The sequence below is a fragment of the Xiphophorus hellerii genome, chromosome 2, assembly GCF_003331165.1.
Source record: "Xiphophorus hellerii strain 12219 chromosome 2, Xiphophorus_hellerii-4.1, whole genome shotgun sequence".
Taxonomy (NCBI): domain Eukaryota; kingdom Metazoa; phylum Chordata; class Actinopteri; order Cyprinodontiformes; family Poeciliidae; genus Xiphophorus; species Xiphophorus hellerii.
In genome coordinates, this window is record NC_045673.1 from 18,870,434 (window position 1) to 18,886,971 (window position 16,538).

Below are 16,538 nucleotides of genomic sequence, written 5' to 3' on the forward strand. Positions count from 1 at the left end.
TTTTGAGAAAACATGTTAGCGTGTCATGCATTGTTTTCAGTTCATGGCAGCCTTTGATCGGCTGACTTTGGTTTTGCCATTAGCCGCCACCAGGGGGACGCCAACTCCCAATGAGAAAGATACTTTAGACGCTGCGATTCCTCGCAACCTAAACTCACTTCTGATGTCGGAATGATGGAGCAACCTCAACATATCAACAAAAGAAACACCACACGTGAGTTGATTTATTAAATTTTATTACACCAAACAGGCAGACTATTTGCAATCTGCTTGAAGCTGCGTTAAGTTGGTCACAAGCTAACCTTCCGTCGGAAATGACCTTCAAAATTTACAGCAAATCAAAACTTTCTATTTTTCCCACAAAATAATCTTATTTCATAATTGCAAATTAGATTAAAACTAAATGCTAAAGAGAAAATTCAGAGTAATGTAAATAGCAATTACCTTTTTTTTTTTTTTTTTTAAGCAAATAGCTGTAGTGAAAACTGTTTTGTTTCCAGACATGAATAATGGAGGTCTGTCTCCACTCTATGCCCCTTCTCTTCATTTATAAACCTTGTTATAGTGTCCAGCTCAATCTGAATGTATTTATCGAGCACTTTCATACAATCAATTATAAAACAAAGTGCGAGACGTTAAAACAAAGGGGTAAGTATACAAACAGACTAATCCAAGGAAAGAAATCATTATTAAACTATTAGACTAGCAGTAACTGTGGAAAGGCTATTTTAAATATGGAGAAAGATATGAACAATATGCAAATATTAAAATTCAGCAACTGTAAAACGTTAAATAAGCTTCTAACCATGGGAGAAATAAACAGAGGTCCTGTAACACTGTTAGCTTAATTATGAAATCTAAAATGGAGATTTAGATGTAGATTACAAAGACAATACAATATTAGAGGTATGACAACCAAAAAATTAAACTTGAAATAGAAACCAGCCAGGGATTGAATGTACTTAACATTTGATTTAAAAAAGTGATTTAACAAAAAAAATAGACAAAAGCCAGACTTAAAAAAACAGCTTATCTCGAGAGTCAGAGTAGACCCTGGAGAGTTTACCATCCATCACAGAGGAACACAGAAACACAAAGGACAAATAACTACAGTATACTCTTATGGATAATTTTAAGAGACTAGTTAACAGTCATATTTTTGGACCGTGAGAGGAAGCTGGAGAGAAATCCGACCCTATATTTGAAAGCCATACAATAAAACTCCCTACATTCTACCTGGGTTGGGTGAAGGATTCCTTAAATGCCCAGCTAATGGCATAGTTTTATTTTGAAATAATTAATTGCTGGCTTCCGGCCGTGTAGCTGTGCATTGACGCTTCCAGCAGCAGTGGGATGAAGAGCGCCTTGCGGTCGCAGTAGGGACTTCAGACCTCATCGGCGCTTCAACGCACAGACCTCCGCGGTCTGAGACGCGAACAGGGAGAGAAAACTAAAACCAGACCGTCCTCCCGGTCGACCCATACAGCCTCCGGAGGGCTCATGGAGAGCGGAGCCCTGCTTGTCCGAACCGGCGGCAGCTTGATCGGATGCCTTTCACCACAGCAGCGCCGTTAGATGATTTCCATTCGGGATTAATTGGTTGATCAATGGCTTCCAAACATGCGCTCCTTCGCAGAGGCGCCCGCGGGGATGAGACGGCGGTGAAGCCGACGGAATGGATTCGGGACGCGGGGATGGTGGCCGTCTGTACGCCGAAGAGCTGGAGGTGGTCCAGGACTCCGAGCGGGATCATCATCGGGGCGCTCCTGGTTCTGGTGATGCAGAGCTCTTTGGCCGCTGAACGTAAGTCTTTTCTGCCTTTACTTGATCAAAGGTTGTTTCTTCATTTAGATAAAAAAAATAAAAATAAACCTCTATCATACACCTGCATCAGATTCCCACTCAACCCCGATTGTTTATTTAAACAGACCAAATGAAGTGGAATGTCTCGTCTCTTCTGTCAGTGCAGTGTTGGGTGACTTTACTCGGATGCCTTTAAAACTGTTTAAGCGTTGCACAAAATCTACGATGTTGTGTTTACTCTGCTCAAATTTAATCCATATTATTCATAAGGTCTACTGTTTGTTAATCCATTGAGGGCCTCACCGAGGTCTTCAGAGCAGGCATCCGGAGCAGAGAGGGCTGTGCACCGCATACCTTCACCCACAGAGTCCAGCATCTTTGCATTTGGAGAGAAAAAAAAAAAATAAATACTTTTGCAATTTTTATTAACATACAAAACAAAACAAATTTCAGAGTCGAGAGATCTAATGAACTATTGCGGATTTAAATTAAGGCACGCAGAGAAGACTTGAAGAAGATGTTTTAGACATCCTGCTTTACCTAACAGCTGGTTCAGACCAACCTTGCAGTCTGTGTGAGGAAAACGGTTTTCTAACCAAAACTAAATAAATAATTTACTATACAGAACCTTTAAAATGATTTAAACAAGATCCGTCAGTTTGTCACCGTTGCATAAAACGAAACCAAATATTAGAGATCTGTGAGGAAAACATTAAGTATACCTCAGGTTTTAATAACAATCAAACCCACTTTTAGTAATAATGGCTCTGGGATTTTGTGGCTATCAGATGGCCTCGCATCTGATTCTGTAGCTGGAAAATAAGCCCAGATCATCATCCTTCCACCACCATGCTTTAAATCAGCTGTGACAAGTTTGCTGAGTTCCTTTTTTATGTTCCGGTGTTGTGATTCTTTCAGAAGAGACTTTGCAAACCCAAATATTTATTTAAGCTTTCAGAGAGAAGCTGCTTTCTAGATTTTAGCCATTCCAAGCATGCTGTGCGAGTTCTGCATTTATCTAATTGGTTGTCATTTACTTTAATATTTGTCATGCTAATTGAGGCTTGTAAAGTTTGTGTTGGATCTACTGCACTTGTTGCTTTTTTAGTGGCTACGTAGCTAAACTCGGGGGTGATGGGCGGCTGTACTAACTGTACGAATGACCTGTCTAACAGCAGAATAATGGACCTCTGATTGCTTGGAAATACCACAAGCAATCAGAGGTCCAAACATGCGCTGGATGGACGGCAGCTGGGTACTACTTTATCTCTTAAATCTTACGAAAGCACTATTTTAAAATTACAGATGTGAATAAATTAAAATATGACAAATGATTTAAATACAAAAATGCACATTTAAGTATATAAAATATGTGACAGGTTAGCAGCTTTGTGTATTTATACCTTATTGACTGTATGAGGAGAAGTTTATCACAGTGTTTGGAAAATGTCAGTATTTTATTTTTTGCTTGGCCCCTGAAGGAGAAGCAAATCACCCACTCACACTCTAAAACATTTTCTCTTAAAAAGCACTGTTCCATTTACAAGTAAGTGTTTCCATAAATCCATTGAGAAGAGTCAACTTTCACCTGCTTACTCAGTCATTCAGTTATTTTTGTTTGTGTTTTTCATACCTTTAGAAATTTCAGTCACATGTCTTTATTTTCTACATTTCCATTTATAGTCGGGTGAGATGCTCGGGGGGGTTTGTTTTCTGTTCTTTTGTGTGTCATTTATTTGCGTTTGCAGCCACATGCAGTATGTGTGTAGGTGTTTTCTTTGTTGGTTCTACATCTCCCCAGTTGGTAGCTGCAACTAAAATAAAAACAGAGCATTTTCCAATAGTGTGCTTCTACACCTCTCTACCATAAACGTCCAAACAGTTATAAACGAGTGGAACTAATAGGCTATTTTTTCTTTTTTTTTTTTTAATTTTAAAATGAGCCAAATGTTTTAACATTTCTCTGTGGTCATCAGTGTCAGTTTGAAGTCATTATATCCCTGACACAGAGTGTAATCACAGAGCTGTAACACTTTTTTCTGTTCCTTATTAGTTGAGATATGTTGTCACCATGGGAACAGATCTGCAGCTTATACTTTTCTTCCCGAGTGTCCTCGATTTGAAAAATCCCTCAAACATCTAAGCTCCAAGTTGAAGAATGGTGCCTAATAATCGTCGATAGAAGAGTGTGTGCTGAACTGTGGTGTATTTATGAATGAATCTGCATCCTGCTGCCAAACATGCATCCTGCTGTTGATGTTATTGTCACTGGTGTGTCTGAATGCCTACATGGGCTCCTATTTTGTTAAAAACTGGTATCAAAGTATCTCAAGCTATTTTAGTGACTGGAGTTTTTCCAGTTGGATGGAGCATATAGTAATGGAGTTTCTCCTCCACCACCTGTTGCTGGTCATCTGGCTCAAAGAAGGCGACCACACTTTTCCACTGTGTACAAGAAAGACAAATATTACTGTGGAAAAATACACTTAAAACCATCTACTTAGCTTTCTCTACATGCATATGGAGTCAAGAGAGAGGCTGTTCTTAATCCAAGGGCTTTATTATGATGTTCCAATTTTTTTGCAGCAATAGCAACTTCAACTCTTCTAGAATGATTTTCCCTGAGGTCTTGTGTGGCTATCCTATTCCTTTTTTTTAAAAAATTTTGACCATTCTCCCATGAGCACATTTTTGAGGTCAGACACTGATGTTGGATGAAAGGGCCTGGGAACTTCATTATTAGATTAAGATCATACACACACTTAAGAGGCTTAACTTCTCCAAAATGTATCTTTTGGATGGTTTTAGTTTCTGACATAAAAAAACCCAGGAATCATTGTATTTAGGAAGTTTGTTTTACAAATGTTTCTATGTTCTTTTTCTCTCTCTCCTACAGTTACAAATAAATTGACATTTATTATGCAAATAGGCGATTCTTTCTTTATTGAGGAGTTGGCAACAGTGATTACAGCAGGAGCCTTCAAGCTTCTTGTCTCTGCAGAGGAAAGTCAGGCAGCAGAGAAATACTGTCATATAGTGAAGACAATCTGTACAGCTGTCTCTGAAGAGAGACGAGCTGAGAGAGGACATAAATTCATTCGGACTTAGATCGTTTTATCTACAAGCTTAAAACAAGAATTTTAAACTTGTTCATCTTGTCGGTTTAAAATTAAACACAAATTGCAAAAAGCAAAACACGAACTGTAGAATTTGTTTGTTTTCAGAGAAGATGGAGAAAAAAAAATCATGGAAATCAGGCAGGACGTTGCTGTTTCTATAATGCTGATTGTGGCCGGCATGCAATTGTATGTTTTGAGGTTTTACATGATTTTATCCAACACAGCCAATCTTAAGAAGCAGGACGGCACTGCTGCACAGTCAGTAATAAATCCTGATGCCGATGATGATTTATCCTGCGGTAATCAATTAAAATGATCAATATCACTGATTATGTACAGCACAGCTTGGCTCCTCTAAGTCTCCTGTGGTTTCTCATAGAGGATGATTTGGCCAAAGATCAGAGCTCTGAAAGCCTCACAATCCGATTAAAAGTTTGGGTGTCCATTGTGCTGCAGAGGGAAAAAAGATTTTCTCCCTCTGCCAATAAAAGGTGGATTTCTTTGTTGGTTGTTCTGTATGCAAGATTATGCAAAACTAGCAGAGTTTTATGAAAAGTGCTATAGAAGTAGAGCATGAACAAGAGCAGATTATGTTTTTGTGCAGCTCCAGCTCACGCTCTTCAAAATGTTTTAAGGTTAGATTTCATTTTAACTCGTTAACTTAATATAATTACAGTAAAATGCAACTGTCTTTTATCCATTCTGCTGCTTTGCATTTACATAATCACTCAGATCTTTTGTTATTGAACTTGGCTAAGGCTGTTTCCCAATGTGCAACAGTGGCATATGCTAAATACGAGGTTGCTTAAAGTTGGAGAAAGATTAAGGGAATATTTTAACTCTTTTCAATGTAGAGTTGTGGGAAGTAGTCATGAGTAGTCAGCATTTTATCACATATACTGTACACAACAGGGTAGTTTGGAGGATCTGCATCAAGCTATTTAAACCAGCCTGACCCCTTTGGAAAAAGTAATAGTTTTCCAAACGTAACTACTGGTGGCACCAGCTGTGGAGGGGAAATTTTTTTTAACAATCCTTTTTTGCAGATGAGTTTCAATTCAACACATTAGAGGGAATTTAACTGTGAATAGCTGTTTTATGATCATGCTACAGCATGTTCGGGCTTTGTGTAGGCCACTCCAACATCTTCATTTAGATTTTCTTTCCGCTAAATAGAAATACCTTTAAACTTTTTCAGACTAGTAAATGTCAATTAATTTATTAGTTTATTTATTATCTGGCCATGATTTATTTTCTTCAGATCAGTGTATGACATGTCTGTTTTTTATATCTCTCAGCATATGCTGTCGGGCCATTTTTGTTCATAAAGGATTTCTAGATTCTTCAGGTCTGCCAAGTAACCAGACCTGAGTAAAATTGATCTCATGTCCAAAAAATCTGCTCAATCAAAGTTAATTCATGATGTAACAAGGGAGACGTTTTCACATAGTGTCAGTATTAAAAAGGTTTATTAAGACTAATAGTTTTTTTAACATTAATAAACAATCAGAATTTAAAAAGCAGGTCTTTTTTGATAAGGTGTCATTTTAAGATGTAATCATCTGAAACACTGAAGAGTGACAAAAAAAAAAACATAAACAAAATACGTCTGTAAGGGGCCATTTTGGATGTTTTTTTTTTTTTTTTTTTAGCAACAGTGTGCACTCTAGGAGTTTCTGTGTCTTTGTGCCAGATTTAGAAGATTTTATTCATAAATATCTTGAACTCTGCAAGCTTCAAACTACACTTAAAGCGCCAGGCTCGTGTTGGACATGTCCACAGTCTGTCAACTGTGATTTCTTTTGGAAACACTGATGATGGTTGACGGATGAGAGTACTTGGTCTGCTGCAACCTGCTGTGTTTGATGCCATTCATTTCGCTTCATAATGATTCAGGCTCACACACACACTCACCCCTACGCACCCACACACACTTTTAAGAGCTGTTCCCCAGTATAGGAACCCTGACAAATCGAGTGAATGGAAGCGCGCGGTTTGCTGTGTCCTCTTCGGCACTCAAGTAAATAACATTTCCGAGATTCAATCCAAAAGATTTGCAGAGCCCCATTTCACTTCTGCTCAATCTAGTTTGTGTCAAAGCATAAGATGTATTATGAAGAAAATGTGACCAAACACTGGAAAATAAAGTATAGTGTTGCTGCACGTTAGCTAAAAGCTTTTGGAAGTCCAGGATAATAGCGGCAGTACTGATTTATGTGCAACAATTTGAGCAGTTATGAGGCTTTAGATTGCATTATGCTGTTTGACAAATATAGAAATATTCCTTTTATTCTCTGTTTTACTGTATGCCATCAGTGTTTAATGGATTGCTCAACATTTTCTCTGTAAAGATGCACGTTCTTCATCCCGTGCAGATTTTAAATCATAGTGGATATTAGTCTTAAGCTAACAGATGTGACATTTTTTAAGGAGACTTTATTAAGTAGTTATTTATACTATCATTATAAAAGGTAAAAGGGTAAAAAGGATCATTTGGTTGGGTAAATGTGAACAATAATAATTCTTGACACTGACACTGCATGGGGTGTGACATGGACCCTGTAGCAAAATGTGAAGCAAACTCAATTTGATTGCAGCATTTTGACTTGTCAGATTCAACTAGAGCTGATAACATCATTACTTCTGTGTTGGACAACAGGACTGAAGCAATGAACGGGCATTTTTAAAAAACTAAAATATTTGTATTTATAAAGGTCTGTCAGGTTTAAAAATGTATATTCACTATTAACTGTGGTAGCAAACACTTGAAATCAACAGGTGCAAAATATCTTGGCATTAAAGCTGAATCTGTGCATCACTCATAATGAAGTTTAGGATGCAATGCAATTTAGTCTCAGTCTGCTACGTACATTTCAGTTGACTCTTTGGCCATTAGTTTTGTTAATGGAGTAAAAAGTGTCAACATCCACCAATAAAATACGACAGTCCATCAAGAAACCAATTTGATATCATGTTTCAGATTTCTTTTCCTTAAGTATATGCTATCTTAAATTGAGTTGATCCCTAATGACTGGGACCACTCTGAAAACTGAGACAAGTAAGGAAATTAAGTTTTTCTGTATATCTTTAAATTTCATGTAATCCAAAAGGGTGTAGATCAATATTAGTGTCACAAAACTGAGTAAGATTACCACAGCATCACAGTATTAACACAAAAACCTAAACATGATTGAATTCCTCTTGCTTTAATCAGAAAAGTTGAAGTTATTCCTACTACAATAATATGCAATAACACTGACGCTATCTATAAGATGAAAGAAATGCTTTTGGGGCCAGACAGTCTTGCTTTTTGTCCTTTCCAAATATCCTGAAACAGCTGTGAGTGAATCTCATGTCAGGAGGGCTCCACACCCAGTATACCAGTTGGCGTGAAGGGTGGAGTAGCCCATGAAATTCCAGTAGTTCCAGGGATTCCAGTAGGCCAGTATCTAGCCTGCCAAAGTGAAGAGCATGCATCTATTTTATATGTTGCTAAGGGAGACGGACCCTCGTATGAAACATTTGTGAAATCATCACTTACAAAATGTTACAACAATGTAAAAAATAGCTTTGAAGAAAGTATTTTCTGAAGTTTTGTTTTATATTAAATGAGGAAAAAGGAGTTAAATAGAATTATAGTAACTAAATTGAATAAATAGATTAAATTGAAACTAAGAATGCAATAAATATAATCAAATCCACTAAACCACAGCAGGTGCACTCTTTAGCACCTGCTGAGTGTGTTGGAATATTGTTTTTATGGATCTGGTGGATCTGTCAAGTTATTTCTTAGATCATTGGAGTTTTGTGTAGGTTTATTGTTCAAGTAATTAGTTTACTTTCAACTTTGCTGCATATTTTAATGCTTTTTACTGTCATCAAACATGTGAGGCAAATAGTTTTTAAACACACCACATAGGAAAAACAAGCAGGAAGGAGTCTATTGTCTGAGGAAATATTATTATTTTTATTTTCTATGTTGCTATGGTAATATTTTAGTTATTTTTAATCTTCTCACTGTTTTTTAAGCTCGTGTGTCTCTACATCCCTACAGGCTGGTTTCTTTTTTTCAGAGAGCTTGCAGGCATCTCCCATCAATCACAGCAAATTTATGGTATTGGTATTACAATTTACACAATTTTTTTGGCTTTAGTAATCCCACTGCTGGATGAGGGACTTCGATCAGATTCTGAAGTCAGTTTCTGAAGCGTTTTCATCCGGTCTGACTTTTTTTTCAGGTGAATATTAACCTTATAAAAATCTGGATGCTATCATGAATGATTACAGACATCCCTGAGTGTTTTCAGTCAGAGCCTTCTTTAGATATGATGGGAAACAGACTGCTACAGGAGATCCTTCCTGCCTATAGCCATCATGATGATATAGGATGATATACTGTAAGTTGCAATAATATTTAATTCATTTTTCACATTAAGCAAGTATTTTTGAACTGAATGTAGAGACAAAAGTTGTCAAAGAAGTTGATCATCTTCAGAACTTTAAGTGGTACAAATATTTTTATTCCTGATTTCATTTGACTGATTTCTGCTTATATTCACTTCTTGTAAAACACCATATTCTGCTGGCATCACTTTAATGGCTTGAAACCAAGTAAAGTCTGAATACATAGAACAAATCTACTATGATGTGTGTTAAACAGTGCCTAATTCTGTGTCTTCTGCATAACTGATCCAGGTGCTGTGTTCTAAATGTTGCCTTATTCACTTGCAACAATGCGAGACACGATACAGCAGCTTTGCAAAATCACAGTAGGTCAGATATTTAGTAACCCTTCTCACATACTGCTGTTTTGCTGCAGACTCCAAAGAACGAACATAAGTTAAAAAAAAGATGAGAATACAAATAGACTTTGTGATCTGTGATGCATTGTGGGAAAATCCTTGTGACATTTGAAATGAAAGTTAAATAAATGTTTCTATTCATTTGGAAGATCACAGAAAAGAGAGAAAAAAACAACCATTAACTTTTGCCTTGAGATTCTTTGTTGAATATTGACAGACACTTTAAGAAGATAAGGTTGAAACAGTTGGAGCACAACCTTGATGCCTCAAGGAGAAAATCTTCATATTGTAGCTTTAATTCATGCCAGCTGCTCGTGTTTAGACAGCTGTCCCTCTTTGCGTCACCATCTTGCATCACAAGGCAACTTCTCTGCCTTGGTTATATTTCTCTCTCTGTCTGAAGAGTTCAGGTGATCGCAGCTAAGGGAATGGTTCAGTCATGAGCGGATAGAAGAACAAAGATCTTACATGTGGTCCATGCTGCTTGGATTGTGTGTGTGTGTGTGTGTGTGGGTGCTGCATCCTCCCAGCAGATGTTCTCCACATTAAAGCAGCAGCAGCTCATTTTGCATCGCTCTGCTTGGCTGCTCTCTGTTCTGTAGTCCTCTGTGTCGCTCTGATTATGCTCTGCTGGAGATCTTTACAGCAACAAGAAGAGAAAAAAAAAGAATAAGCTTTGCATTTGCATCTAAAGATTTAAACTACGCTCATTTATATTCTGATTATATTTTTGACTTAAGAGGCCATGGATTGGTGACCAATTATAGTATTTTTGCTAAATTAGATTTTTTTTCAGGATATGATGGTAAATATGTATACATCATCACAATATTTTGAGGCGCATTGCTTCTTTTTGACTGTGTTTTTACCTAAGGCCGTAGTTTACTGCAGACAGTGTGTTTAATGATTCCTCCTGTCATGGTTAACATCTCCTCTGGCAGCGCTGCCTCTACTCGCTCTGTTGCCAGGCAGAAACACAGAGTCGCATCCCCACTAATCAAAACAAGGCTGATTATATAATTTCGATTTATGATTTTTAGCTCATGTTATTTGTGATTTTGACAAAGAAGCCAATATAAACGAGGTTAAGTATTTGCTGCTTCTCCTTTTACCCATAAACAGCCAAACACTTTAATCAAAGTAACAGACTACTCCCTTCACTGCTGAGCTCCAAAGTTTATCGGCTATTTCTGGAATATGTGTGTATGAGAGAGTTTTCATTAGCAGATTGTAAATATTTCTCCAGTTTGAACATTAAATGCATTATGCATGGATGGGGTACCCCCACCCTCTGCAAATCACCCGGGTTGTCGGAAACTGTTTTGGATACATCACATCTATAATCCCAATTAGCCACACTTTGTATTTTTGGAATCTTGTGGGGGCTGTGAATGGTTGCATGTTTCCTTGGTGCCGGTGTGCTTCAGGAAGGTTAATTATTTCCAGACTGCCTCCAGTGAGAAGCACTTTGATGTACAAACGAGAGCTGAAAGCTCATCTGTACGTGTTCACCCTTTGTTTCTATGTACTGTCAGGAATTGCAGTGTGTCTGCTTTAATTGACTCTGGCTGGAAACACAAAGGCATGCAAGTTTTCTTAGCTTTTTGCCTTCTCACCATCTGTGTGCATGCTGATCTTGGTTCTGTCCAGATGTAATGTGATGCAATAAAGGTTAAGCATGTTAATTAATATTTGCTGACCAGTGACTCTCTATATTATGTAAAGTCTAAAACAAGAGGAAAATGCACACCTTTTGAATCTATCTATCCTGAGACAGCAGTGAATCTGCATGCTTACTGTGCAATGTCAATTTTTACCTCACATAAAGAGAGATGTGTAAAAAGCCTAAAAGTAAATGCATTCTTTATTTTATTGCATTTTGTGGCCAGGTTACTGTATAGTGCTGTTAAACCATCTAACGTGTGAGATGAGATAAAATTCCCCCAAAGTTAACGCATTTCCATCTGGAAATAAGTGATGAGGAGCAGAGAATAACAAGTTCATTTTCCTTTTTTAAAAATATATTTTTTAGGCAAAAAAGATAAAATCTGAGTCCAGCATTCATTTCACAGCAAAGAACAGGAAGTGACAGAGGCTGAAGTTCTGAGTTAACTTAGCAGCTTGGCTATCATCATCGTAATCACCATCATCATCAGCTGTACTGTCACAATTATCTGTGCTTTTGTAACCAAGTTATGCAAACCAAAGTCAGACTTTGTTCTTCACCCACTTCAGTTTCCATTTGCTGCTCTCAGTTTTAGAAAAAGAAGCGACTTTCATTCTGTGATTTGTTTTCCATGTTTCTCCTCTTACTCAGCCTTGGGAACACAGAACAAGAAGATTATTTTCTAACTGGAAAATGAAATTCATAAAAGTGCTTTGCTTTTTCCAGGAGTCCTGCCTGTTTCTGCAAGGCTTTTATATCATAAGTCTGGCTGGGGTTGTGTCCTGAAAAGCTTTCCTGTTTTTTCTACTTATTTTACCTTTAAATTATTTGTAGGTTTTTAGAATCAGATGCTTAAAAACTCTTCCAAAGTTAATCATAATCAGGTTATAATTTGTGCCAAAGATCTGTTTCTTTGGATATTTGTATTGTTGAAGTATTGTTGACATGTACTTTTTTTTTAATTTGGAGATTGTTTCAACCTTGAAAAGAGAACCCCGCAGGGATTTATTTTTATCTCGGCATCTAAGTGAGAGGCAGAGTGAAAAATTGATAAGCTTCTGCTTCTTACTGGCCAGGGTTTGGGTTTACATCTATTTCATCTTCCTCTGCATCTGTGTGTTATGTCTGAGGTCGTCTGCTGACCCCTTTCCATCTCGTCATCAGTCACCACCCTGAGAATGGGTGGGTGCCTCTGTCCAAGTGCCCTTCCATGTCTGTTCCTCATGTGTCATTTGGCCTTGAGGCCAGTTTTATGTGTTTTTCTGTCCAAGGACTCTGTTTTTGGCCTTCAGTTGGCTCCATTCACGGCATTTTGTTGCTCAAAACGTGATGGAGGATTTGTCTGTTTGTGTTCAAATCCAAATTTATTTCTGAACACGGCACAGGTAAAGAAAAGTAAACACTCTTCATTGTAGAATTTTAAATGTTGGGACATAAAAAATTTGTTTCTTCTTTACCAGATGCTAAAATGGTTAAAAAAAAAAACTAAGTACACCCACTAATTCAGTGGCCTGTCATTTTCTGTACGACTTTATTAGATCCACATCATTTTGGAGGCTTTTTTGTCCACTCCTGTTAATGAAATTGACTGAGTATTTTTGCATTATGGTCACACTTAGTTTTTCATCCACAGGTTTTCCATTTTGGATTTATCTGTGTGTATGAGATGATTTATTGCTGAAGTTAAATATTTCATCATTTTAGTAGTTATACATACATACATACATACATACATACATACATACATACATACATACATACATACATACATACATACATACATACATACAACAGCAGAGTTTCATAATGATATTGTGTTTTATTGACACCTACTATATTCAAATGTCTTACATCGTTTTGCATCTAATTAAAGAACTTCCCATGTAATTACATTAAAAGTTCCACAATCAGGAGCAATCAAGGGAATCTATTTCAGTGCCGCAGCTTATTTATCTCAATATATCTGTCTAGTTGGCTCAAATCACAATGGTGTGTAAATGGAGGAATTGCTCTCGTTGACAAGAGGTAATTATTCCCTGGAGATGAATCAAAGCCAGGCTGCACAGTTCTGACCTCACTGAATTCACTCTGCAATGTTTTTACTAGCCCCGAGAAAAAAAAAAAAAGATGAAATCTACATAAAATATTCATCACTGTGCATAATCAGACATGCTGTTCGAGACCTAGTTTAGGTGTTAGGAAGCTGTAAGCACTCAGCAACCCAGATTAGATTTTGTGAGTGGGAAATATTTGAAAAGCCAGTGGGCCTGTTGGCTCTGCATGAAGTTCACAGTGAAGACCGGAGGGTGGTCAGTTGTAAACACATTAGAAGTGAGTCTGATGAAGCAGATCAGCATCTTTAGTCTGTTTTCATAATTAAGACCGAAGTGAAGTTCTGACGGCCTTTAGAAGTCAGTTATGTCATCCTGCAGATGTTAAGCTTTTGGAGAAGATGTTTCCCTGTGTGCGTGTGGACTTGACTTAGTGGTCCAGACAGTTATGTAATGGGTGGTGACTAATTAATGAAGCACTTATTTTCTCACTCCTGTTTTTTTGACAACAGCAGATTTTATTGTCGTCATCCTCTCGTCACCAGCTGGCGGTTAAACATGGTTCTGACTTCACTTAATCAGATTAGTGTCTGACGTTTTTAAGGCCAGAAGTGAAATGGCACTGTGTGCTCACACCGAACACACGTTTTTTACCACAGGGGACACATTAAGGGCAAACACTCATCAGGGCCTCAGGACCAATTGGATGCACTTAGCTTACTTGGTGGCTTGTTCGGGCTCACATGATGCATCCTGCAGCCGTTTTGGCTTGTTTATTTCCTGGAAAATCAATAAAGCTTCACACACTGCACACAAAATCATACAGGCCCATCAGGTTTATAAATCTTAAATGTTCTAGAGCTATTGGCTGGTAGATATGAGTTTATATAACAGCGCACTCATTTGCATGAGGGTGCACTTCAGGTACTCAGTGTTTTAAACCTTGTGAGGAGTTTATAAATGATCTATTTTTACTTCCTTTGTGTCAGTACTAAAATATCATCTGTCAATGTTTATGGGAAATAAGTAATTTTGACAGTTTAAAAAATAAATGAATTAAAGAACATAAGCACAAGCCAACCAAGATTGCAATCAATAGTTGCCAAAAAAAATGATGATGTTATGTTACATTTGGTCTGGACCATTGAATTCAGGCATCAATAAAACAACCAGGATGTCCACGCAAAACTGACGCCATCACCATGACGCCACGCGATGGTGATGGCGTCAGTGGTTAATGATGGCTTGTGACTAGCTGGAAACAATGTTTTTTAGTAATATTTATCTTGTCCTACACTATAAACAAAGATCTAATAATTATTCTGATAATTTTTCATTTGAAAAACACCAATTTTTAGCATTTTGTCTTGTTCCTAATTAGTCTTTAAACACTAAGGTACATAAAAAAACTGCTCTTATTGTTACATTTTTAGTTTACCAAATATCTAATTCTGTTGCTTAGTGAAACCTATTCTTTATCCTAAGATTTTTCCTAAAACAGAGGATAAAACCAACCTGAAGCTCCATACACCTGTGAATTGACACCGAGACTTTGTTTTCCTACTTTCATGGCTTTCATATTAAAGTCCTGATGCAATAAAGCCGGATTGTATTTCCCCCTAGTGACATATATCAGCTCTAAGCAGAGACACCTATTAATCTAGTACAGTATAGCTCTCCATTTCACCTTCACTAGAGTTTAAAATTGAAACCTAAGAATAAAACAAGCTGCAATGTGTGCTGTTCTGTAGACGTAGACGACCAAAAGCTTGTAAAAAATATTTTTGGGTATTTAATAATCTGAATAGGGAATCACGCTGTTCCGAATTGATCAGATTATTTTGAGATATTATTTGGAGATGCTTTTATGAATCATAATCTTCTTTTTATGTTATATTTGACCTGAAGGCTGAAGGATTGTTTTTGTCTTACTCAAGTACAAACATGTAGGATTTCATCTGCTAGCTACATACATGCTAAAATTGGTCTTTAGAGTATTTACTTCTTCTACTTTCATGTTAAATTGATGATTTGCTTCTTTGAATAGATGACTTTTTAGATGGGCTTAATAAATCAGCACATGTCTGGCATACTTACGTAATTTTCCCATGACTGCTCTACCACACTCATACACTTTGATTTAGCAAACATTAATCATAAGAGAAATAAATTGCTACAGGATCTTAAGTAGATGTGATAGATTGGAATCCAACAAAAATCTATGTTACAAGATTATCCATAGTCACTCATCAAAGCATATGTGGCTGTGCATAATCATTCTATTGTTTTTTTGGTAACCAAAAAGGAGAATCTGTCCACACTATTAAGTTTCTCACACTGCTTAAATTATCCTTTAGCACTCTGAATTTACATTTGTTTAAAGTCATTTTTGAGTCCTAATTCCAGCCTGCTTGTGATAAATCTTGCCTTTAGTGTGAGATGGCCCTCCTGATTTATTGGTACTCACCATCGAATTGGCTTCACGGATTACACAGCTCTGCCGTGAAATTGTTGGCCTGATCCAAATGTGCGTCTCATACATTTCCTGGCATTTTTATTGGCTTCCTGTTTGTTTTTAAGTAGAATATAAATCTTAGCGCTGGGCTTAGATCCATCAACACTCTAACAAATACCTCTTCCTCTTTCCTCTTCCTTCTTTTCTCAGCTGCTGCCGTCTGGTCTCCTTAGACCCCAAGAACATTACCGCATTTCTTTTTCTTGCAGGGAGAGGTTAAGTTGGAAGCCTTTTGAAGTACAAGGGGAAACAAACGAGAAAAGAAGCAATTCATCTATCATCCTTATGTCATGCTCACACTCCCACAGCAACACTCACGAACATTTCCACTGCGATCCGTCATCATCTCTCATCATATAGTTTGTTGTCACGCGAGGAAGGCCTCAGCGGCAGCAGCAGCAGGTTGGCAGTGGGAGATGAACCGAGAGATGGGATTCAGTCTGGCATGCACGTTTGTGTGTTTGGGTTTGTTCCTTGTGCTTTGTATTTTTCCCCGTTAGTCCTGAGTGGGCTAATTTTTAATGTTCTGCATCCATCTGTGTGTCACTCTGTCGCAGCCCTACTTGTTTGTGTGTTTTGAGT

General features: G+C 37.5%; 1 protein-coding gene across 2 annotated transcripts in view; it reads left to right on the forward strand.

Moving 5' to 3' along the window:
• Positions 1–1,347: 1,347 nt before the first annotated feature.
• The window catches only part of kiaa1549la (KIAA1549-like a), a 90,911-nt gene continuing 75,720 nt past the window's right edge, over positions 1,348–16,538 (forward strand). For both annotated transcript variants that reach the window (XM_032586315.1, XM_032586316.1), the window contains exon 1: positions 1,348–1,803. In XM_032586315.1, coding sequence (XP_032442206.1) covers positions 1,608–1,803 — 196 coding nt within the window. In that variant the 5' untranslated portion in view covers positions 1,348–1,607. The remainder of the gene's footprint in view (positions 1,804–16,538) is intronic.